General features: G+C 35.8%; 1 protein-coding gene across 4 annotated transcripts in view; it reads right to left on the bottom strand.

Annotated features, from left to right (window-relative positions):
* Window positions 1-82: 82 nt before the first annotated feature.
* ZMYM2 (zinc finger MYM-type containing 2) overlaps window positions 83-25,260 on the bottom strand; it is a 115,876-nt gene continuing 90,698 nt past the window's right edge. For 3 of the 4 annotated variants that reach the window (XM_059378094.1, XM_059378095.1, XM_059378096.1), the window contains 7 exons: window positions 24,418-24,512; window positions 22,992-23,160; window positions 22,565-22,716; window positions 4,038-4,152; window positions 2,894-3,145; window positions 2,497-2,617; window positions 83-956 (listed from right to left, as the gene is read on the bottom strand). In XM_059378094.1, coding sequence (XP_059234077.1) covers window positions 764-956; window positions 2,497-2,617; window positions 2,894-3,145; window positions 4,038-4,152; window positions 22,565-22,716; window positions 22,992-23,160; window positions 24,418-24,512 — 1,097 coding nt within the window. In that variant the 3' untranslated portion in view covers window positions 83-763. Of the gene's footprint in view, window positions 957-2,496; window positions 2,618-2,893; window positions 3,146-4,037; window positions 4,153-22,564; window positions 22,717-22,991; window positions 23,161-24,417; window positions 24,513-25,260 lie in introns of those variants that run through there. The other variant, XR_009400044.1, reaches the window with a different exon arrangement.

The following is a 25,260-nucleotide window of genomic DNA, read 5'->3' as shown; positions in this document are numbered from 1 at the left end:
ATATATATATATATATATATATATATATATCTTTTTTTTTTTTTAATTATTGACTGGGGTGATGCAGAAAGCCACAAATGAGAAAAGGACACTAAGGTTTTAATAAGGGGAACAAAAAGTTGTTTCACCAGTATAGATTCACATTACAGTACACCAATATTGACAGCATTCTCTTGTCTATTTTTGGTACAGAAGATGGCATCTGTCTACATAACCTTGTAAGGCTTCAGTAACTGAAATATAAAGAAAACAAAACAAACAAAACCCCCCAAAACAAAACAAAAAACCCAGCCTATTAGTTTACAGTTTATTTTAAAAATTCTGAAAGACACTGCAAGTTCTAAACTTTTAGTAGTGCTACCCATACACAACCATCTGGTCAAGAACCCAGTAAAAGAGCCTCCTTTCAAGGAAGCCTTTCAACAGTAGAGTTGTGCAATATGGATGTTTCTTACTACAAGAAAAAAATTATACATGGCACATTCTCATTCGTATTTTGTAATGTAAAAAGTTACAAACATACCTAATCAAATAAATAATAATAAAAAAAGAATTTGAATGTATTTGTTAAGTATCCTAAAACCACTACATAGAATAATGGCAACTTTCACTCACAGATTATTTACATGGTAATACCCAGTGTGGGTACACTGCTACAAAACTCAAAACAGAAGGAGTAAACTTGAAATGTTTCCATAATAAAGATCTAGCAGCATGACTATCTAATGCTGTTTTATCCCGATTGCTTCTGAAACGTTCCTTTTTAGTCTGTGTCTTCATCCAGTTCATAATTGTCTTTATCATAAATATCTTTTACTAAAAGAACCCGTACAAGCATATTTTCCAAGGTGTTTCGGTCCAGTGAAGTAGATGTGTACCAGACAGGACTATCTGTTGAACTAGAGCATTCTGGTTGCAAATAAAAAACATCCATTCTCTGATTAAGATTCTGTGGACTTTGGGAGAAAGGAGAAAGTCAATTTCACAGTATATACAAAATTCCCCACAACTTTCTTTTCTTCTTCCAAGAATAATTCCATGACTACTAACAATATTATGTGGTCCAACCACAGCTCATTACTTACATTAAATATTCTATCATTAAGATATTCTGAAAGTTAATTTCTGTGATGAAAGATTATTTTCCCACCATAATTTAAAGTCTGTATTTCACTGAATTCAAAACACCATTAACAGAAACAATATTTTTAATCATTATTTTAATACTGCCATTAAACAAGTAAAATGCTGCACTGCAGTTATAATTCTAAGATAATTAATCATTAACATGCATCCCAGCTTCAGAGATAGTAAAATCTGAAAAATGTCTTAAAAATCAATGAAATATGGTAGCTTATAAAATTACCTAACAGCACTATACAACACGAATTTTAATTTTTAAAATATTAACAAGATAATTGTAAGATAGGGATTTCCAACTAATAATAATAAATAACTTCCAACTAATAAAACAACTAATGTAAGATAGGGATTCCAACTAATTTCCAAATAATAATAATAACTTATAACTAATTCTAAGATACGGATTTCCAACTACCACTGTAAGACAGGACACTGTTGCTGCCAAACAGGGCCACCCCAAACCACTGTCAGAAATATTAGTATTTTCTATAAATAACACCACTGCTTTTGTGAGTTCTTAAGAACTAACCAGGGGGCCTAGTTATAATTTGTAAAACTTTACCTAAGACAATATACTTGGTTCATACTAACCCTCTGAAAATTAAAGGGTTCATATATAAAGCAACAGACAAGCTTAAAATTTATGATCTCTAAACATTTCATTGGTTTAAAATTTTCTAAAATGTCTTTGGTTTTAGGCTGACAGGGAAAAGCAGTAGTACTGCTGAAAAGTAATGTACTTTTAGAACACTGTATCTTTTAGACCTTCTTAAAGGAACATTTCTGCTTAAATGTTAAGTATTCCATTTTCATCTCCACCTATCCATTCTACCTTTCAATATACCTTTTCACCAGGGGTGTGGTCAAGTTATAGCTTGTCACTTGTTTGTGTCAAGTTTTATACCACTAAACTATATGTAAATAAATAAATACTATGTAACCATTTATTTATATATAGTATATGGCTGCTTTCTGGCTATAACGGCAGAATGGAATAGCTGCAGAAGACGCTCTATAGCCCAAAAAAGCCTAAAATATTTACCATCTGATCCTTCACAAAAAAAGTTTGTGCTCTATGTATGCTTTATATAATCACTGGGATTGCTGATTTAAAGATGACAATAATAGTAGTAATCTCATTGGTAGACAACAATTTCTTAACATATGCTTGAATCCTAAAGTATGAAGTATAAGCTGGGTATTTTATAATAATGAGACTACAAACATTAGCTGTGAGAAGAGAGAGAAAAATCTAAAAAAGATCAGTGAAAAACAGTCACCTCTTGATAAGTTAAATTTAAGGCAACTAATCTATACTACCATTTAAAAAATTAAATATCATTAAACACTTACCTTTTAGACAAATAGCATTCAAACATTTTCACAGGACATCTAGAAGGATTGGCTGTATTTTCAATTTGTTCAAATACTGGCTCATCATCTTCATGTTTTCTTTTTCCAGTAGTAATTTTATCTAAAAAAATAAAAGTTATATAAAATTCTTAAGACCAATCTTGAAAAAAGATAGTACTATTCATTCCTAGTATCTATTGTACCAAATGTGGCTTCCAGTAATTCACAATTTTTCAAAAAAATGAACTAAGACATTTTAAGAATATATAATAAGTTGTCTTACTTTATGAAAATGGCAGTCCTTAGATTCTTAACAAGTGACCCAATACAGTTTTTATTAAGGCAAAATTTGGCTATCCCTCCCACAGACAATCCAAAAACAAAAACGTCACACTACCTTCATTATCTGTTCCACATAAGGAAGACACTTGGTATCGAAGACATGCTTTGTTTTCCATTGTTAGAGGATTTTTTTTCCAGTGCCTAAATACAGTGCCAAAGGAAAGTCTTAAGTGTTGTTCCACTGTTTTCAGGCCAAAATACTTAGTATTAAAGTAGAACAGAGTATTCAGAAGAGCTACTGGAGAGTGTGATCCTAGTTGTTTTATCCTCCAGAGATAATCTTCTTCAACTCGAGAAAATATTGACCCTTAAATAGAAGTATTTTTAAAGAATTACAATAAATAAAACAATTTTCATTTAACCACCTAGAAAAAATGAAGTTAATTCAAGAACAAACCTATTTCAATCCTCCATTCACACCAGGTTAAAACTGGAATGAATTTCAGCAGCTCTTTAACAAAAGAGGCTAGGAAGCAAACCAGACTATGGAACTAGCATCTCTGGAGTAAGGGACTAGATGTTTGCTTCTGTTCTTCTGTAGGACAAGCACACAATGGTCAGAAAGGAATTTAAATCTGCAGAATTCCTGAAAAAAATAGGTGATTTCTATTCACAAACACATTTTCTCCACACATCTAAAACAGTTTTCTTAGAGAAATTTGTATCACAATATCCCCTGAAGGGCTTAAGAAGTAAACATCCAGTGTCTTACTCCAGAGAAAGCTGGGTCATATTCATTACAAATTTCTTCAGAAAACAGTAGTTATCAATTACTTCATTTCTAATTCAACAAAAGATGAACAGATGAGTTCATGAATAACTACAATGAAAAATACGCTATCTAATTTAAATTATTTATTAATTATTTTTAATGTACTATCTGTAAAAATAAAAATACCAGTAGCAAAGCAACACTTTTATTTACAAGGCATTACCCGGGTACCTGGGTGGCTCAGTTAGTTAAGCATCCAACTCTTGATTTCAGCTTAGGTCATGATTGCATGAGGGTTCATGAGATGGAGTCCTGCATCAGGCTCCACACTTAGTGGATAGTCTGCTTCAGATACTCTTTCCCTCTCTCTCTACCCTTCTCCCCCCCGCCCAGCCCCTGCTCATGTGCACACGTGCACATGCACTCTCTCTAAAATAAATTAATAAACCTACTAAAAAAAATAAAATAAAAAATAAAAGAGCATTACCATCTGGAAGTATGCTGGGTTGCCAACTTCGGAGTATTTTATTCAATTCTTGCTCAAATGTTTGGTATCCTGGATCAATAAATATGTTGTCTTTTCGATTACTACCGCACAAGTACTACAATAAAAAAAAAAAGTTTCTTGAAGGAAAACCAGCTAATTATAAACAGTGAACATATTACTTATATTCTGTATGTCTTAAGAAAGAAAGAAATCTTATGTTTAGGATAAATAAAACAGGCACACTAACACAACAAGGGTGATTACTGGCTTTATCTATATATCTAGAAATCATAAGCAATCAAAATTACCAATTACTCTGTTGCCTTAAAAACCCAAAGCCGAAATACACACCCAAGCATCCAGAACATAAGAACTGGGAGAAATCTTCAGTATGTCAGATAAAAACAGAGTATCTGGCTCCAATTTTTATTATACAGCACATGGAGAAAACAAAATTAGACTTTCCAGTAAGAGTAATTAAATTATTGATTAAAGAAAAATTCTGAATGGTACAGATGGGAAGAAATATTCTGTAGCTGCCTGAGGATCTCTTCTAGCACTCTTTGGTAAGCGAATACTTGTTTACTTATTGCCTCTCTTTAACTCCTGTGAGCCATACAAATTTATGACTGATAAGTTACTATGATAAATCTTACCAGTGAGGGTTATTAAAGAATGATTTAAACACTAAAGTTCGCAAAGTCCATCTACAATGTAAAAATAAGGCAAAAGTAAAATGTATGACAATATTAGCACTAAGAATGGGAGGCAGGAGTTGGGAAACGTACACTATTATAAGGCTCATACATTATACATAAAGAGGTGCAATCATTTTTGAGGTATATAATGAACTGAAATGCATATTATAAATCCTAGGGCAACCACTACAAAAAACTTAAAAGGCATAAATAAACCAATAGTGGAAATAAAACAGAATCATAAAAATAACTAATTCAAAAAAAAAAAAAAAAGCAGAGAAAGAAAAAAGAAACAAAACGAAAACCCCACAAAGAACAGATATAACAAATATAAAACAACCAGGAGGACGGATTTGCATCCAATGTTAGCTGTGACTACTAAAAGGTCTAAACCAGGTGGCAAACTAGAGTCTTTGAGCCAAATTGGTCATCTGCCTATTTTTGTCAATAAAGTTTTCTTGAAACATGGACACAACTGATGTTTGCATACTGCCCCAGTCTACTTTCATACTACAGTGGCAGAGTTGAATGGGTGTATGACACAGACCAATGTGGCCCACAAAGACCAAATAAACATTTACTGTATTTTATTGAAAGGAAAAAAGGGCGCCTGGGTGGCTCAGTGGGTTGGGCCTCTGCCTTAGGCTCGGGTCATGATCTCAGGGTCCTGGGATCTAGTCCCACGTCAGGCTCTCTGCTCAGCGGGGAGCCTGCTTCCTCCTCCTCTCTCTCTGCCTACTCCTGATCTCTTTCAAATAAATAAATAAAATCTTTAAAAAAAAAAAGGGGGGGGGGAGTTTGTTGGTCTAAACAAACCAAGACAAGATTGGTCAATTGAATTAAAATTTAAGGGTGGGGGGAACCAGGCCCAACGCTGCCTTCAAGACAACTACTTAATTTTTTTTTTTTTTAAGTAATCGCTACACCCAACATGGGACTTGAACTCACAAGCCCGAGATGAAGAGCTGCGTACTCTTCCAACTAAGCCAGTGAAGAGCCCCAAGACACCAACTTTAAATATGTAAACACAGGTAAATGAAAAGTAAAAGGATGAAAAAATATATACAATGGACTTAGGGGCTTGGGTGGCTCAGTCAGTTAAGCATCTGCCTTCAACTAGGGTCAAGATCTCAGGGTTCTGAGATGAGGGCCCATGTAGGGACTCCCTGCTCAGTGGGGAGTCTGCTTCTCCCTCTCCCTTGGTCCCTGCCCCCACTTACGCTTTCTCTTTCCAATAAATAAAATCTTTAAATAGGCCAAGAGACACATGAAAAAATGCTCCACATCACCCGGCATCAGGGAAATACAAATCAAAACCACAATGAGATACCACCTCACACCAGTCAGAATGACTAAAATTAACAAGTCAGGAAATGACAGATGCTGGCGAGGATGCAGAGAAAGGTGAACCCTCCTACACTGTTGGTGGGAATGCAAGCTGGTACCACCATTCTGGAAAACAGCATGGAGGTTCCTCAAAAATATGACAATAGAGCTACCCTATGACCCAGCAACTGCACTACTGAGTATTTATCCTAAAGATACAAACGTAGCGATCCGAAGGGGCACGTGCCCCCGAATGTTTATAGCAACAATGTCCACAATAGCCAAACTATGGAAAGAACCTAGATGTCCATCAACAGATGAATAGATAAAGATGATGTGGTGTATATATAAAATGGAATACTATGCAGCCATCAAAAGAAATCAAATCTTGCCATTTGCAACAATGTGGATGGAACTAGAGGGTATTATGCTTAGCAAAATAAGTCAATTGGAGAAAGACAACTATCATATGATCTCCTGATATGAGGAAGTGGAGATGCAACGTGGGGGGTTTGGGCGGTAGGAAAAAAATAAATGAAAGAAATGGGATCGGGAGACAAACTGTAAGAAATTCTTAATCTCACAAAACAAACTGAGGGTTGTTGGGGGGAGGGAGGTCGGAAGAGGGTGGTGGATGGACACTGGGGAGGGTATGTGCTATGATGAGTGCTGTGAAGTGTGTAAACCCACGACTCACAGACTTGTACCCCAGGGCTAAAAATACATTATATGTTTATTAAAAAATAAAAGAATTAATTAAAAAAAAATAAAATTGTTTTGAAGTCTCTTAAAATATATACACACACACATGTATACATAAATATATATATATACACACATACACATACCATGTACTAATCAAAAATCAGACTAGCATATCATTCATCTGAACTGATCTAACATTACTCCTCCTAGTCAGAAGGAAGATTAGCCAGCATAATTTCAAAATGGCAGAACAAAAATTTCTAACTAATGCCTTTCAATTAGGATGCAAAAATTCCTAACTAATGCCTTTCAGTTAGGATGCAGACCAAACAACTGGCAAGCCATGAAGTAACAATGTCAGATTCCCTCCCCTGCTTTTGGGTTAGTCAGAGAACAGGATTTCTATCATTTCCTAATCTGGAAATTCTCAATGTTATGATTGTAGCATTAATTTCAAATATAATATCACAATTAAACCTATTTAATGGGATTATAAATAGTTGTTGGGTGTTGTTTTTTTGTTTTGTTTTTTTAATTTTACTGTTGTTTTTTAAGTAGACTCCAAACCTAGCCGGGAGCTCAATTTGTGGCTTGAATTCACCAGCCTGAGATCGAGACCTGAGCTGAGATCAAGAGTTTTACACTTACTGTAAACTCTGTACACTTACTCACCAACTGAGCCACTCAGGCACACCTAACAAATAGTGTTTTTTAAGTGTGGTTCCCAGACATTTTTAAAATGTAAACTTAGTACACATTATATAAAACAATCACAAAAATGAAATCCCCATGTTTGAAACAGCAATTTGTATCTTTTGTTCTTAACATAAAGCAGCATACATAATAAAAAAAAAAAAAAAAAAAAAAAGAGGGAAGTGATCCTGAAATAATTTTCAGCTATTAAGTCAAGTAACAAGGGGAAAGCACTTTCTATGTACATTCAGAACCTTAAAAATAACAAGCCAAAAATTAGGCTCTCAGCTCAGCTCTACTACAAGTAGCTCCTAAATGATGTGCCAACACTCAGTCCTTCTGAAGAGGCTTCTCTGTCAATCCCTGATGAATTAAAAAGATTTGGTCCTCTTACTAGTACAGAAGGAATGACAATAAGCTTTATGAGTCACTGCTGTAGTATGGGAAGGGATACTAACTACATTATGGTTGTTTTTTCCTTTAAAGGCAGTCCCAATTTACAAATATCTAACTGCACGCAATTTATGAACACCTAATCTACCCCAACACCAAAGGCCAATAACTTCTGCTTTTCAGAAACGAAGGAGAAGCCAACAAAGACAGCAGCATCTTCTAAAAAGTAACCCTGAAGAAAATGTCCTGATGGGCCAGGGCTGTCTGAAGAGTAGCAATCTTAATAAAAAATTATCCTCACAGGGAGCGCACCTAGGTGGCTGTCAATTAAGTGTCTGACTCTTGGTTTTCGTTCAGGTCATGATCTCAGGGTCCCGAGATGGAATGCTACCCTGGGATCTGCCCTCAGTGTAAAGTCTGCTTGAGATTCTCTCTACCTCTCCTCTGCCCCTCACCCTATACTCACACACGTGCGCACTCCAAAATAAACCTTTAAAAACAAACAAACAAAAGAAATGTAAACATGACCCATAATTAATTTAGCTATAAATCAGCAGCTCTAGTGTTTCAATATTATTCCAACCCTCAACTGCAAGAAAAAATACTTCCAAGAAAAAAATATTGAGTACAATCTTTAAAAATGCTTAAAATCTTTTCATGTTTCACACCCTGGATAAAATACAAAGTCTAAACATTTTATCAATGTATGGGCCCTTTGCTATATGACTCTTACCTACTTCATACTCCACCTCAGCCCCAAACCTCTTTACACTTCACATTCTACATTCTAGGCATGCCAAGTAGTTCTGGAAAACTGTACCCTGGTATATATTTTTCTGTCTTCTTGGAATGCCATTGTTCTTCCTTCATCCTTCCTGCCTAGAATTTCTATATCTATTTCAAAGCTCAGGTTAAAGGTCATCAACACTGCTCTATTTTCTCAGATTACATCCTTAGAATCAATTAGTCCCACTTCTGTGCCACCAAGTTACCATACCATGAGGACGCTGTTTAAATACCATTGTTTATGTATTTCAAATCCTTGAGCCGAGCATATTATGGCTTTTGAGTCAAACTGCTTACCAAATTCAAAACATGTAAGCTATATAACCTTGGGTAAGCTACTTAACTTCCCTACATTCACCAAAAACCAGTAAGAATAATAGTAAGGTTGTTCAGAGGATTAAATAACATGTTGAGCTGTTAGCACTATGCATAGAAAGCAGTAAATAGGCAAAAGAAGTCATCTCCAATATCTACTCCAATGTTCAGAAGTCAACATAAAATAAGCACTTAATAGTTCCTGGAAGAAACCAATGAAATAAGGATTACCAAAACTCTGAATGTATTACACCGCTGCTATGAAATATAAGGCAAATTCTTAAGGCTCTTCTGAATCAAAGAAAGATGAAATGTGTTTTAAAATGTTGTACATATTTTAATACAATTTAACTATCAATAAAAGCATTTATATTGAACTCAACAAGACCTAAGTGAGTTTACTGTTTTTTTAATTGAGTAAATAGAGTTCTAACACTTCTTTTAAAAAGAAAAAAATAGGGACAATTGGGTGGCTCAGTGGGTTAAGCCTTTGCCTCGGCTCAGGTCATGATCCCAGGGTCCTCGGATGGAGCCCCACGGGCTCTCTGCTCAACAGGAAACTTGCCTCCCCCTTTCTCTCTGCCTGCCTCTCTACTTGTGATCTCTGTCTGTCAAATAAATATATAAAAATCTTTAATTAAAAAAAAAAAAAGAAGGGCGCCTGGGTGGCTCAGTGGGTTAAGCCGCTGCCTTTGGCTCAGGTCATGATCCTAGGGTCCTGGGATTAGGTCCCGCATCGGGCTCTCTGCTCAGCGGGGAGCCTGCTTCCCTCTCTCTCTCTCTCTCTCTCTCTCTGCCTGCCTCTCTGTCTACTTGTGATCTCTGTCAAATAAACAAATAAAATCTTTAAAAAAAAAAAAAAAGAAAAGAAAAGAAAAGAAATAGGGGCAACTGGGTGGCTCAGTGGGTTAAAGCCTTGGCCTTCGGCTCAGGTCACGATACCAGGGTCCTCGGATGGAGCCCCACAGGCTCTCTGCTCAACAGGAAGCTTGCTTCCCCCTTTCTCTCTGCCTGCCTCTCTGCCTACTTGTGATCTCTGTCTGTCAAATAAATAAATAAAATCTTTTTAAAAAATGAACATCAAATACCAAAAGCAAATAAATATGAATTTTGGAAAAGTATTACTGCATCAAAGTAAATCTTCTTTTCATGAATATTTATGTCAGTGTTACTTAAAAAAGAAAAAAATGTTAATCCCTCCAAATAAGAAATCTTGGAAAAATTTTTAGAAAATGAGAATATCTAGAATCAACAAGGAATTCTCACAAATGGAGTTAAACAACCAAACAATAAAGGGGAAATTCACATAAAAGCAAATTCAAATGGCCAAAATAAAAAAAGATCCTCATCCTTTTGGAAAGCAATCTAGTTATATCTTTTAAAAATAAAAAATACACTTTTATGATCGAATAATAATACCCTTTCAGAAATCTTATCTCATAGAAATACAAGCACCAGTTCTTTAAGATAATTATGTTTTGGGGAAGAAAGATATACATTGTTTATAATAGCAAAATTTTAGGAAACAAAGGGAATACGCGTCATTGTTGAAATGTTTAAATTAAATGAGGCATGAAATATAATATAGTTAAGCCTGTTCAGCTGTTTTTGAGGGACTGCTACAATGTACTAGGAAACTACAGTACAAAGTGATTAATATGGTTCCATGTTCTTAGTTGCCAAACTAGTATATCTTTTGCCATCTTCATTTAAAAAAACACACACAAAGCAGCAAACACATCTAGCTAACTGTGATGAGGTGAGGAGGATACAGGAAAAGGTTATTCAACAATTCCACTGATAATACATTTGGAGTGAGGGGCATGAGTTTACTTGTGTAAGGTAGTAGATAAAAGAATAATCATAACTGTGGGATTTCATACACTTTTTGTTTTTAAACATAATCATTATTTCTTAGTCTATGGGAAAATCAGCTATTTTGTGAGGGAGGGGAAAAAAAATGCTATGGTCCCCTTTTATACAGGACCCAGTTAAACATCTGTAATTACATTTAACTCCTCAGTATACAATGCAGAAGTGGATACACATTTACCTATGTATATTCATATGCCTTAGTCCTCACAAATAAAGATGCTATTCCTTCTATAAACATAATAAAAAAGAAACATACATCTTCAACATTATTTTTTGTCAGATGTGAACAAAATTAATAAATGCAACAGTTAAATATGAAAACCCTTCCAAAAATAGCTTCTATTTCTGTACACATCCTTGAAGTAACATTAAACAGCAATGATTTCCAGAAAGTATATTTTACCTTTACACTGAGTTTTAGGATTATTTTTAAAGCTGCTTATAAATACCATGTAGTCTTTCATAAAATTAAATCAAGTCTGTGAAAATAGGTCTAATGATGAGAATAGTAAAAAAAAAAATTTTTTTTCAATTATACTAAAAAAAACACACACACAAAAAAATCTATCATTAACCATTTTTAAAGTGAAGAGTTCACCAGTTAAAAAAGTTTTTGAGTTAACATTTTTAGTTCATACACAAAACCTGTTTTAAAAAAGGAGGGAATTCTGAAATATGCTACAAAATGGATAAACTTTGAGGGTATTATGCTATGTGCAATAAACCAGTCACAAAAAGAGTAATACTGTATGGTGTCACTTATACAAGATACCTAGAGTACTCAATGTTACAGAGACAGAAAAAGGAATGGTGGTTGCCAGGGGCTGAGAGAGAGGAGAAACAAGGAGTTATTTGTCTAATGGGTAAAAAGTTTCAGTTTTGCAAGATGAAGAGTTATCAGGATGAATGGTGGTAATGTTCACACAGAATTACAAATGCACTCAATACCACTGACCTGTACACTTAGAAACAAGACAGTTAAGTTTTATGCTACATTTTTTTACCACAATAAAAAAATTTTGGAAAAAAAACAACTAATTTATAATCATTCATTAACAATCCATTTAGCTCCAAAACCTCTAATAGCAATTGGAGTTCTAATATTTACATAATTCAGTCAATAAGAAGCAATCTAGAGATTCAACTTCCTGATAGGGTTATTAGGAAGCCAGCCAATTCTCTTTACTTTAAGGAAGGAATAATACCAATTACCACAAATTCTTTCAGAAAATAGGAGGAAGGAACACTTTGCCATTCATTTAATGAGGCCAATGGTATTATCCCAATACCAAAGCCAGGGAAAACATGGACTAGTACCCTCATGAACTTCTGCAATGTCATTAAATAATAAAAAGCAAGTCTAATCAGCCAATATAAAAAGCATGATATATCATTATCAAATGAAGGCTCTCTCAGAAATTCAAGGGTGATTTAGTATCTGAAAATTAACTGATACGCCATCATTAATAGAATAAGGGAGAAAAACCATATTATTGTTTCAGCAGATGCAGAAAAAGCAGCTGACAAAATTCAACAACGATTTATGATAAAAACTCTCAGCAAGATCAACTAACTAGAAATTAAATAAAAATTCAGAAGAAAAAAAAAATAAAAACCTAAGCAACAAAATAAAAACCTAAGAAGAATTTTCAGCCAGCCAGGAACAGAAGAGAACTTCCTTGACAGGCAACATCATACTTAATAGTGGAGGAACTTCACCCAAGAATTAGAAACAAGGTAAAGGTTTCTACTCTCACCACTAGCATTTAAGTGTTGGGAGGAGGCCTGAGATCCCTAATCAATGTAATAAGACAAGAAAAAGAAAACATGCAGATAAGAAAGAAAGAGGTAAAAGTGTCTCTATTCACAGATAACATGATTATATATATAAGGAAATTTCTAAGAAAAAAAAAGCATGTACTACAACTAATAGTGAATTGGTATATACAGAATATTAGATGAACATATAAAAATCAAACATATTTCTACATGCAAGTTATGTCAGAAGAAACAACTAAGAGAGGAAAGACTATCTGACTTTGGGAGGTGAACTAGGGTGGAAAAGAGAAAGGTAGGACAGAGGACCCCCCCATTTTGTTATCTTTTATTACACTAAAATTTAAAGTTATATTATCTGATACTGGTTTTTAAGCTGAATTTCTAGCCAAAGCCATTTTTAAATGAAACTGTAAAGAGAACCCTAAAACACACCGAAAAGTACAGCTGAATTAAAACACAAATAAGAAGGAGTTCAGATGGCAGAGAAACAGGGAGACCCTAAGCTTTCCTTGTCCCTCGAACATAGCTATATTGAGGTCAGATCACTGGAACATCCAGGAAATCAATCGGAAGATTGGAAGAAGGACCTCCATGGTTGGAATGAGATAGCATAACAAGTCCAAGGTACGTGGAAGTAAACTGGGGGAGAGAGAAGTTGCCACGCCCCGGAGGGAAGGGAACACTTCCTCAGGGAGAGAAAAGGGAGAGAGGGATAGAGTGGTTGAGAGAGTGGGACACAGGTTCACACAAGAAAACCTGTCAGACCACAGACTGGGGAACAGGGAAACTGAGTGAGGCAGGTTTTTTGCAAATAGTGAAAGGACCTCAAGCTCCGAGGTTTCTCCACTCCTGGAGAAAAGGAAGGTTCTGGCCTGGAAGAGCACGAAAGTTGTGTAGGGATCTCCTGCTGCATTAGGAGAGATCATTCCCCTTCATGAAGTATATCTGGAAGAGGAATTACTGCCTTTCCAAGGACAAAAGACCCCGTAGGCACCAGCAAACGGCTTTTCACTGGCAAGGGACAAGGGTGGGCACAAAGGATGGGTAACCTAGTTGCTGCTTTTCACAGTGACATACCACAGATTCCGGACACTGTGCAGGTAGGGGACTGTTTTTCTGGGACAAAGGGCATTAGTCAGAGCACAGCGAGGCTTTAATCTGGAGGAGGGAGCAAATCTGAGTGGTATCAGCTCCTTTAAGATGTGGAGTTAAGCATCTGCCTTCAGCTCATGATCCCAGGGTCCCAGGATCGAGTACTGACTACATGCGCTCCTTGCTCTGCAGGAAGCCTGCTTCTCCCTCTGCCTGCTGCTCCCCCTGTGTGTTTCTCTCTCTCTCTGACAAATAAATAAAAAATCTTAATTTAAAAAAAAAAAAAAAAAAGAAGATTTGGAGTTTTGAACCCCAGCCACATGCCATATATCAAATGCAGGAGATTTGGAGTTTTGAATCCCAGCTGCACCAAAGATAAAAAGCAGGACAGCTGGGCGCCAAATTCACTGAGGGTCCTCACTTTTCTGTGAGAGTTTTCAGAACAGCAGGGGGTATGAGATTCTCTGTCTGGAGACAAGAGAGTAGGGTGGCATTTTAGCCTTCCTACCAACATGTTCAGACATGAGAGAGCAACAAAGTGGCCCCCAGTGGAAGTTGGAGCCAATGACATCCAATCCTGCCCCCATGTGCCTGGCACACATTTTTATTAATGGAGCAAGACTGACTCCAAGCCAGCACAGGGGGATCTCCCCCAAAAGAGCAACACAGGCAGCATATAACATGCACCAAGTCTAGTGCTTCAAAGCATTCCCTTCATCTGTGGAGGAAATAGGACCAGGCTGAATTTTTTCTGCCACCAGAATCAGGCTTACAGTTTTTTGCTTATTACTCTGTTTTTTCATTCCCTTCTCTCTCTTTCTTTGGATTGGGTGTCTTTTTTTCCTTTCTTATTCTTTTTTTTTTCCTGTTCTTTTTCTTTGAAATCAGGCTTATAGTAATTTTTTTGATTATTTGGGTTTTTTCATTCCTTTTCTTTTACTCTTTTTTGTGAAGCAGGCTTTTCTGTTATTTTCCTTTCTCTTTCTTTCCTTTTTTCCATGCTTTTTTTTTTTTAAAGATTTTATTCACTAATTTGACACACAGAGATCACAAGCAGGCAGAGAGAGGGGAGTAAGCAGGCTCCCCAATGAGCAGAGAGCCCGATGTAGGGCTCGATCCCAGGACCCTGAGATCATGACCTGAGCCGAAGGCAGCGGCTTAACCCATGAGCTACCCAGGTGCCCCTCCATGCTTTTTTCAACAAAAAAAATCAAAGCACACCTAGAAAAAGGTCCAAATACTCCCCAGTGCAAGAAAGGAGAAACTCTGCAGAGGACTGACCAGTGCAAAAGAGTAGCCAAATCCAACAGCAGAGTGCAAACACCATATACCAGAAACACTTCCTAAAGTATCAGGCCCTGGACAGTGTATTACCTCTTTTTTTTTTTTAATACAGCATTACTCTCAGGTGCAGAAGAGAGAGATATAACAAGCTTTCATAACACACAAAAGATAGAAACTTAGCCAAAATAAGATGAAGGAATCCTCCACAAAAGAAAGATCATGAAGATGTCACAGCCAGGGACCTCAAAACAGATACAAGCAAGGTATCTAAACAAGAATTTAGATCTACAGTCATAAGACTACTAGCTGGACTTGAAAAAAGCATAGAAGACACCAGAGAAACCATCGCTCCAGAGATAACGGACCTAAAAACTAGTCAGATCTAAACAAACAAACAAACAAACAAATAAATGTGTGTGTGTGCATGCATGCTTTAACTAAGACACAAATAGACTAGACATAATCACAACGAGGAACTGAAGGAGGAGAGAAGAGAATAGGTCAGAAGAGGTGATACAGAAGATAAAATTATGGAAAACAATGAACCTGAAAAAAAGAGGGAAAGAAAACTATTAGATCATGAAGGTAGACCTGGGGACTCCAATAAGCAAAATCATAACTCCCAGAGAAGAGCAAGGAAAGGAGGTAGAAGGTTTATTTGAACAAATTATACCTGAGAACTTCCCTAATCTGGGTATGGAAATAGGCATTCAAGTCCAAGAGGCACAGCAGATTCCCCTCAAAATCAACAAAAACAAAATCAACATCACGACATATCACTGTGAAACTTGCAAAATATAAAGATAAAGATATAAGTCTAAAAGCAGCTAGGGAAAAAATGATCCTTAACCTATAAAGGTAGACACATAAGGCTAAAGCATGCCTATCAACAGAGACCTAGCACGCCAGAAAGCAGTGGCAATACATAGTCAACCTGTTAAATGGGGAAAACATGCAGCCAAGAATACTTTATCTAGCAAGGCTGACATTCAAAATAGGAGGAGAGAGAAAGAGTTTCCAAGACAAACAAAAACTAAAGGAGTTTGTGGCCACTAAACCAGCTATGCAAGAAATATTAAAGGGGATCTTTTGAGTGGGAAAGAGAGACCAAAAGTAACAAAGACTAGAAAGGAACAGAGTCAATCTATAGGAACAAGGACTTTACATGTAATACAATGGCACTACATGCATATCTTTTGATAATTACTCTGAATGCAAATGAAATGAATGCTCCAATAAAAACACACAGGACATCAGAATAGATTAAAAAACAAGACCCATCTCTTGTAAGCATTATAAAAGAGTCAGTCATTTTAACCAAAAGACAGCTCCAGACTGAAAGTGAGGGGCTAGAGAACCATTTATCATGTTAATGAACATCAAAAAAAAAAAGCTGGTTGGGTCATCTGGGTGGCTCAGGTCATGATCCCAGAGTTCTGGGATCAAGCCCCATATCAGGCTCTTTGCTCAGCAGAGAGCCTGCTTCCCTCTCTCTGTCTGTCTCTCCGCCTACTTATGATCTCTGTCAAATAAATAAATAAAATCTTTAAAAAAAAAAAGAAAAAGCTGGAGTATCCATTCCTATATCCCTATATATCAGACAAACTAGATTTTAAACCATAAGAGATGAAAAAAGACACTATAGCATAATAAAGGGGTTCATTCAACAAGATCTAACAACTGCAAATATGTATGCCCCCAATTTGGGAGCAGCTGAATATATGAAACAATTAATAACAGGGTGCCTGGGTGGCTCAGTGGGTTAAACCTCAACCTTCAGCTCAGGTCATGGTCTCAGGGTACCAGGATCGAGCCCCGCATCAGGCTCTCTGCTCAGCATGGAGCCTACTTCCCCTGTTCTCTCTCTGCCTCTTGCCTACTTGTGATCTCTCTGTTAAATAAATAAAATCTTAAAAAACATTATTAAAGAAAATGAATAATAAAGAACTCAACGATACTAATATAGTAACAGTAGGAGTGTTACTAATATAGTAACACTCACAGCAATGGACAGATAACCTAAGCAGACCAATGGGAAAAAAGGGCTTTAAATGACTAAATGGACCAGATGGACTTTACAGATATATTCATAACATTTCATCCTAGAGAAGGAGAATACACATTCTTCTTGAGTGCACATGGAACAGATTCTCCAGAAGAGATCACATACTGGGTGTCACATATCAGGTCTCAACAAGTACAAAAAGACAGAGATCACACCATGCATACTTTCAGACCACAATGCTATGAAACTTGAAGTCAATTACAAGAAAATATTTGTAAAGAGCACAAATACATGGAAATTAAAGAACTTCCTATTAAAGAATGAATAGGTACACCACGAAATTAAAGAACAATTAAAAAAAATGGAAGCAAATGAAACTGAAAACACCACAGTCCAAAAGCTTTGGGAGGCAGCAAAGGTGGTCCTAAGAGGGAAGGATATAGCAATATAGGCCTTTCTCAAGAAGCAAGAAAAGTCTCAAATATACAACCTCCTAACCTTATACCTAAAGGAGCGAGAAAAAGAACAGCAAATAAAACCTAAATCCAGCAGAAGGGAAATAACAGAGATCAGAGCAGAAATAAATGAAAGAGTAATCAAAAGAACAGTAGAACAGATGAACAATTGGGGCGCCTTGGTGGCTCAGTGGGTTAAAGCCTCTGCCTTCGGCTCGGGTCATGATCCTAGGGTCCTGGGATCAAGCCCCACGTTGGGCTCTCTGCTCCGCAGGGAGCCCGCCTCCCTCCCTCTGTCTATCTCTCTCTCTCTGCCTGCCTCTGCCTACTTGTGATCTCTGTCAAATAAATAAAATCTTTAACAAAAAACAAAAACAAAAACAGATGAATAAAACTAGAACTTGTTCTTTGAAAGAATTAACAAAACTGATAAATCCTTCAGCCAGACTTACCAAAAAGAAAAAAGAAGGGATCCAAATGAATAAAATCATAAATGAAAGAGAAAAGCTCACAACCAACACCATAGAAATACAAACAAAATATACGTAAGGGAATATTATGAGCAATTATATACCAACAAATTAGGTAATCTGGAAGAAATGGATAAATTCCTAGAAACATATAAACTACCAAAACTGAAAAAGGAAGATACAGAAAATCAGAACAGAACCACAACCAGCAAAGAATTGGAATCAGTAATCAAAAAATCTCCCAAGCAACAGGAAAGTTCTTTATAGATTCTGAATACTAGCCATCACAGGGCTAGATGGCTTCCCAGGGGAATTCTATCATTTAAAGAAGAATTAATACCTATTCTCCTGAAACTGTTCCAAAAAATAGAAAGGGAAGGAAAACTTCCAAACTCATTTTATGAGGCTAGCATTGCCTTGATTCCCAAAAACAAAGACCCCACCAAAGAGGAGAATTACAGACCAATATCCCTGATAAACATGGATGCAAAAATACTCACCAAAATACTAGCTAATAGGATCCAACAGTACATTAAAAGGATTATTCACCATGACCAAGTGGGATTTATTCATGAGCTACAAGTTTGGTTCAATATCCACAAATCAATGTCATATACTACATTAATCAAAGAAAAGGACAAGAATCATATGATACTCTGAACAGATGCAGAAAAAGCATTTGACAAAGTATAGTACCCTTGATCAAAACTCTTCACAGTGCAGGGATAGAGGGTACATACCTCAATATCACAAAAGCCATCTATGAAAATTTTTCAATGGGAAAAAACTGAGAGATTTTCCCCTAAGGTCAGGAACATGGCAGGGGTGTCCACTGTTGTTCAACAAAATACTGGAAGTTCTAGCCTCAGCAATCACACAAGAAAAAGAAATAAAATGCAACCTAATCAGCAAGGAAGAACTCAAACTTTCACTTCTCACATACAACATGATACTCTGCAGAAAACCTGAAAGACTCCACCCAAAAAATTGCTAGAATTGATATAGGAATTCAGAAAAGTGGCAAGATATAAAATCAATGCACAGAAATCTGTAAGATTTCTATACACCAATAATGAAGCCGCAAAAAGAGAAATCAAAGGAATTGATCCCCATCACAAGTGCACCAAAAAACCATAAAATACCTAGGAATAAGCCTAACCAAACAGGTAAAAGATCTATACCCTGAAAACTGTAGAACGCTTATGAAAGAAATTGAGGAGGACACAAAAAAATGGAAAAACATTCCATGCTTATGGATCAGAAAAACAAATATTATTAAAATGTCTATGCTACCCAAAGCAATCCACACATTCATACAATCCCTATCAAAAACCAGAATTTTTCTCAGAGCTGGAACCAACAATTCTAAAACTTATGGAGCCAGAAAAGACCCCAAATAGCTGAAGTAATGTTGAAAAAGAAAACCAAAAGCATCACAACTAGATTTCAAGCTGTACTATTAAAGCTGTAATCAGGGGAGCCTGGGTGGCTCAGCTGGGTAAGTGTCTGCTGTCAGCTCAGGTCATGATCCCAGAGTCCTGGGATCAAGTTCTGCATGGGGCTCTCTGCTCAGCGGGGAGTCTGCTTCTCCCTCTGCCCCTCCCCACTGGTCATGCTCACCCGCTCTCTCAAATAAATAAAATCTTTAAAAAAATAAAGCTGTCAGGGCGCCTGGGTGGCTCAGTGGGTTAAAGCCTCTGCCTTTGGCTCAGGTCATGATCCCAGTGTCCTAGGATCGAGCCCCACATCGGGCTGCCTGCTCCGCAGAGAGCCTGCTTCCTCCTCTCTCTCTCTCTCTCTCTCTCTCTCTCTCTCTCTGCCTGCCTCTCTACCTACTTGTGATCTCTGTCTGTCAAATAAATAAATAAAATCTTTTAAATAAATAAATAAATAAAGTTGTCATCAAGACAGTATGAGACTGGCACAAAAATTGACTTACAGATCAGTGGAACAAAACAGAGAACCCAGAAACACACCCTCAACTGTAAAAGACAATCTCTTCAACAAATGGTATTGGGAAAACTGGACACCCACAAGCAGAAGAAGGAAACTGGACAACTTTCTTACACCACACAAAAAATAAATTCAAAATGGATAAAGAAAGCTAAATGTGATACAGGAATCCAACAAAATCCTAGAAGGCAGCATGGCAGCAATGTCTCTGACATCAGCTGTAAGAACTTCTTACTAGACACGTATCTCAGAGGCAAGGGAAACAAAGGCAAAAATGAACTACTGGGACTTCATCAAGATAAAACATTCTGCACAGAAAAAGAAAAAATTCAACAAACCTAAAAGGGAACCCAAAGAATGGGAGTAGGCATTTGCAAATGACTTATCAGATTAAGGGTAGTATCCAAAATCTATAAAGAAGTTGTCAAACTCAACAACCAAAGAACAATTAATCCAGCCAAGAAAGACTTTTCTCCAAAAAAGACATACAAATGGGTGACAGATACACGAAAAAATTCACATCGTTCATCATCAGGGAAACATAAATCAAAACCACAATGAGGTACCACCTCACACCTGTCAGAATGGCTAAAATGAACAACTCAGAAAACAACATATGTTGACAAGGATGTGAAGAAAGGGGAACCCTCTTAGTCTGGGAACCCTCTTTGTAGTTTGAGAAAGCAAAGTGGTGCAGACACTCTGGAAAACAGTAATGCAGGATCCTCCAAAAGTTAAAAATAGAACTACCCTAAAACCTAGCAATTGCACTACTAGGTATGTTTCCAAAGGATATAAAAATAGTGATTCGAGGGGTGCCTGGGTGGCTCAGTGGGTTAAAGCCTCTGCTTTCGGCTCAGGTCATGATCCCAGGGTCCTGGGATTGAGCCCCACATCGGGCTCTCTGCTCAGCAGGGAGCCTGCTTCTTCCTCTCTCTCTGTGTCTGCCTCTGCCTACTTGTGATCTCTGTCTGTCAAATAAATAAATAAATCTTAAAAAAAAAATAGTGACTAGATAGACAGGTCTATTGTGTACTAGTCGTTGACAATTATACAGGTCAATGAGTGCCTACCATATGGGCTGCATGGTACAAGACACTAAGAGTAAGACCCAGATCCTATTTCTCTGAAGAGGATTTATATGTAATAAATAACTTATTCTGATTCTTACTGAGATGTTTTCACCTATACCTAGCACCTGCTATTTTTATTCTTTTTTACTAGGAGGTTTAATTAAAAAGGGGGAAACATATAGGTCTACAAATGCTGAGTTAGAACCATGGAGTCCTAATGTTTTAGAATTCTTAATTTTTTGAATTTTACAGAGGAAATACAGGGCATGTATATGCTTACATTATAATCCTAGAGTATTCTAAGGAAGTACACTGTATTTGTTTAGAAACATTAGCAATCCTTTAGTGAATTAGACCATTAATATTCTATGGATAATCAAACAAAGTGTAATAAGAAGTAGTAACTTCACAACTCTTCAAGTTGTGTTTTATTTGTCAAATTAGTTTATATGAAAAGCTAAAGGGTAAAATCTTTAGTTTTCAGGAGTTTGGGCATTTGGAATGGCCATCTAAACATGTGGCTCAAAGTACATATAAATCTATACAGAATAAAAAAAAGGAAAATCTACTATATATTTAAGTTGTTACTGTAAAATATGTGATGGCCTTTGAACAGATAGTAATTTATAACCGTGTGTTATTTCCCCATTACCACTTATATAATCTTGAGCAAATTTTTATCCTAAAGAAAACGTAAGTAAAATACAATTAAGACAATTCTAATTTTCTGAGTAATCTATTTCATATTCTACCAACTGTTAGCAGTACATCATTAAATTCTGGGCCTATAAACAAAACTCTACATTAAAAGGGAAAAAAAAAAAAAAAAAGCCACCACACCAAAAAAAAACCCTCTATCTTCTATCGTCTACCACAGCAAAAAATAACACAGGATGTCAGGCAAGATCCTGGACTCAAACCCAAACAATTTGTTCAGAATTACAAGTTAATCTTTATGTTTATTATGGAAAATAGGCTCACTCATGATTCACAGACATGTGGTTTACATTTATCTAAAAACCCAAAGAATGATCTCCTTTTATAAATGATTTAGAAGAATTACTGAGTAAATACCCTATTTAACAATTTAAGAACATAAGAAGTATGAAATTCAAACAGGAACCCATTTGCAAAGGAACCCAGTTTTCTGTTTACACATATATCAGCATGGATCTATATATACATATATGGTTATACCCCAAGATGTTAATTCATTTATTTGCAATTTTAAAAAGGAAATGAAGCCATCCTAATTACTATATGTGGTAACAAATATACAGCTTCATTAGATGCATTACAAAAGATGTAGGAGTTTCAATGAGTCATCTGACCATAACTCCATTTCTCACATAAATTCTTTTTGGTTATGGTACAATAGTTTTGGAGAACTTGAGGATTTTTAGAAACATACATCATTATAACAGAAAGACCTATATACAAAGTAGCTAAGAAAATCCTTTATAATACCCTAGTATTTGCAAATACAGTAAATTCTTTCATGCCTTAGCAAGTCAAGATATCACTATGTTCCATAAAGCTGCCCTTAATATTCTTGAAACATTAACATTTTTCCAAAACTACTACAACAACCAATTATAGTCAAACGTAGCCATCAAATTACAAACCTCCTGTATTCCAAGGCAAAGATAATAGATGCTGTCAGGTGCATAACTCTCTCCATTTGGCCGTCGGATCTCATTGACAAAATGGGCCAACCCATAGTTAAGCTCAGCTGTGGTGTGAGAGAGCAGATCCTCTTTTAACTTTACTGATTTAGCTAAAAAGAGAGGAAAAAATTAGTAATTATTATTTACTCTTAAGATTAAGAAACTTTCTGAAATTAATTTATACTGTATAAGAACTATATAAGAATATAGGAATTTATACTATATAAGAACTATATACTATATAAATACTTTAAAGTAAAATAAAAGCTACTCAAATGTACTTAACATATTGTAAGCTACATTCATTTTTTTTAAAGTAAAGGTAGTTATAACAAAAATCTTGAATTGAAATACAATGTAGAAGAAACAAAATCAGAACACTTACGAGATTTTAGCTCATCTAATACCAGAAGATCTTCATCAAGTTGCCTAGTTTTGACCCAGTGTTTCCATGCATTTACACCATATGTATATTTGAAAGGGAAGGTGCATTCTGAATTGTCAGAACTATCATCATGAGACTGGTATCCTGATACAGCTTTTCTTTTGGCTCCCTATTAGTAAAACACCACTGTAAAATCTTTTTGTAAAAAAAACCTGTTATTATTTCATGACTTTATGTAGGCCATCTCTCAACAAATGCAAATCAAGAGAAATATATTTATAGGCTTAGAACTGATTGGTATTCCAGAATCTGAGAATAGTTACTTGAAATATACCTCCAGGAATGCCATATTTCTACATAAACCATCTTGTATAACAAAACCATTTTAACTTCTGCTGTGAGAGTCACTGATAAGGAAATAATTAAATCTAAGACACAATTAGTAAATAATCTGAAAAGGATTCTAAATATTAATGTAAGGAGAAATTGAACTTTCCAGTAATTCCAATAATGGAGAATGACCACTCAAGCTCCTTATGCTGTCATGATGGCATTATTTACTGCATAAAAGTTTTAAATTTTGATGTGGTACACCTAATTCACCTATTTTTTCCTGCTACTTCTTGTACTTTTGGTGTCGTATCGAAGAACTATGCCTAACCCAAGGTAAAATGATTTGGGCGTATGTTTTAAGAGTTTCGTAATTTTAGTTCTAACATTTAGGTCTATTACCCATTTTGAGTTAATTTTTTTATGGGACCAAACAGGAAACCAACTTCATCCTACTGCAAATACTCACTCCTTTTTCAGTTTTTTCTTTCTTTGTGGGGAAATTTGTGAAAGTCGTATTTTTTCTTTTGATCCTGCTTTAGGTTGCAAATAATAGCAGAAAAAAACAGATCACTAGAAAATAGCCTTACTTCTTGTCAAGAATTGAGTTTACTTTCTCAGCAACAATGTCAACCTTTGTCAGGATAAAATTATAAAGGAAAATTAAATGGCAAAAACAGTCTTCTGTAAAGTTACAAGTAAATCTGAGACTTTTTTATTACTTAGAAATGAAGTAATAAAGACTAACTCTTAAAGCCTTTTTAAATCTAGGGGGGAAAAGTCTTTCCATAGCCTCAGGCACAACTGTGGATCACTATATCCTTGCTCCACCCCTAAAGAGCTAACACTACATGGGGCACCTGGGTGGTTCAGTGGGTTAAAGCCTCTGCCCCAGGGCCTGGGGGATTAAGTCTCGCATCGGGCTCTCTGTTCAGGAGGGAGCCTGCTTCCCCATCTCTCGGTCTCTGCCTGCCTCTCTGCCTACTTGTGATCTCTCTCTCTGTCAAAAAAATAAATAAAATCTTTAAAAAATTAAGGAAAAAAGAGCTAACACTATAGAGACAGTAGTTAATGCAAAAATACTATTAATTCATACCTTTTTTTTAGATCGAGGTCTAGGCTGTTCCTCATATTCTTCTCCAAAAACAGGTGGTAATAAAAATTCATTTTCCATATCAAGCTCTTCAGCAGCTGGCAATCAAATGAGAAGAATTTTTATTTACAAATATAACAGCACAGGTTTACAATACATAAACACAGCCAACAAAGAACTAATCACAGAATATAAACAAGTACCTATATATGGAGATAACCTATGCTGCAGGGAGGGTGAAAAGAAAAGGTCTATGAGTTCTGATTAACCCTATTTAGACCCCTAAAGAAAACATACGTATAATGAATAACATGAAATTTTCGTGGAAATGTATAAAATCAGAAAAACTATTGCAACCTGAAATTCAATTTTAAGATCTAAATGGTCTCAGTACAAATCTGTTTCAACATATCAAATCTTTTCTCAAAATAAAATGCTTTACATTCTACTGGGTGTGCTTATTAGCCATCAATACATTAAGAAAATAATGAAAACTAGAACGTTTCTTTTATAACAAAAGACCTGCAAATAATTTTTTCCTTTGAAGATGAACTGAATTTTTTAAAAAGTCTTATGAAAAATACTATCAGCATTTTATTTAATTTTTTAACAAAGAAACAACCACTTCTTTATCCCTTTCTCTATCTACAAAGTTTTCTATAATAAATTACTTTGAGAAAGTATCTTTTTAGGCTCTAAGAAATTCTCTTTAAGTCACTTCAATTCAATCCCATGCCTTATTTCAGAAATTAACTGTTGAGTTTTGAGTTAAAAAAAAAAAAAGATAAATATAAGCAGTAAAGGCAAGAACATTAACATTAAAGGATTAATAATCATAACTAAATT

The sequence above is a fragment of the Mustela nigripes genome, chromosome 15 (genome assembly GCF_022355385.1).
Source record: "Mustela nigripes isolate SB6536 chromosome 15, MUSNIG.SB6536, whole genome shotgun sequence".
Classification (NCBI taxonomy): Eukaryota; Metazoa; Chordata; class Mammalia; order Carnivora; family Mustelidae; genus Mustela; species Mustela nigripes.
This window is presented reverse-complemented; position numbering and strand designations above follow the sequence as displayed.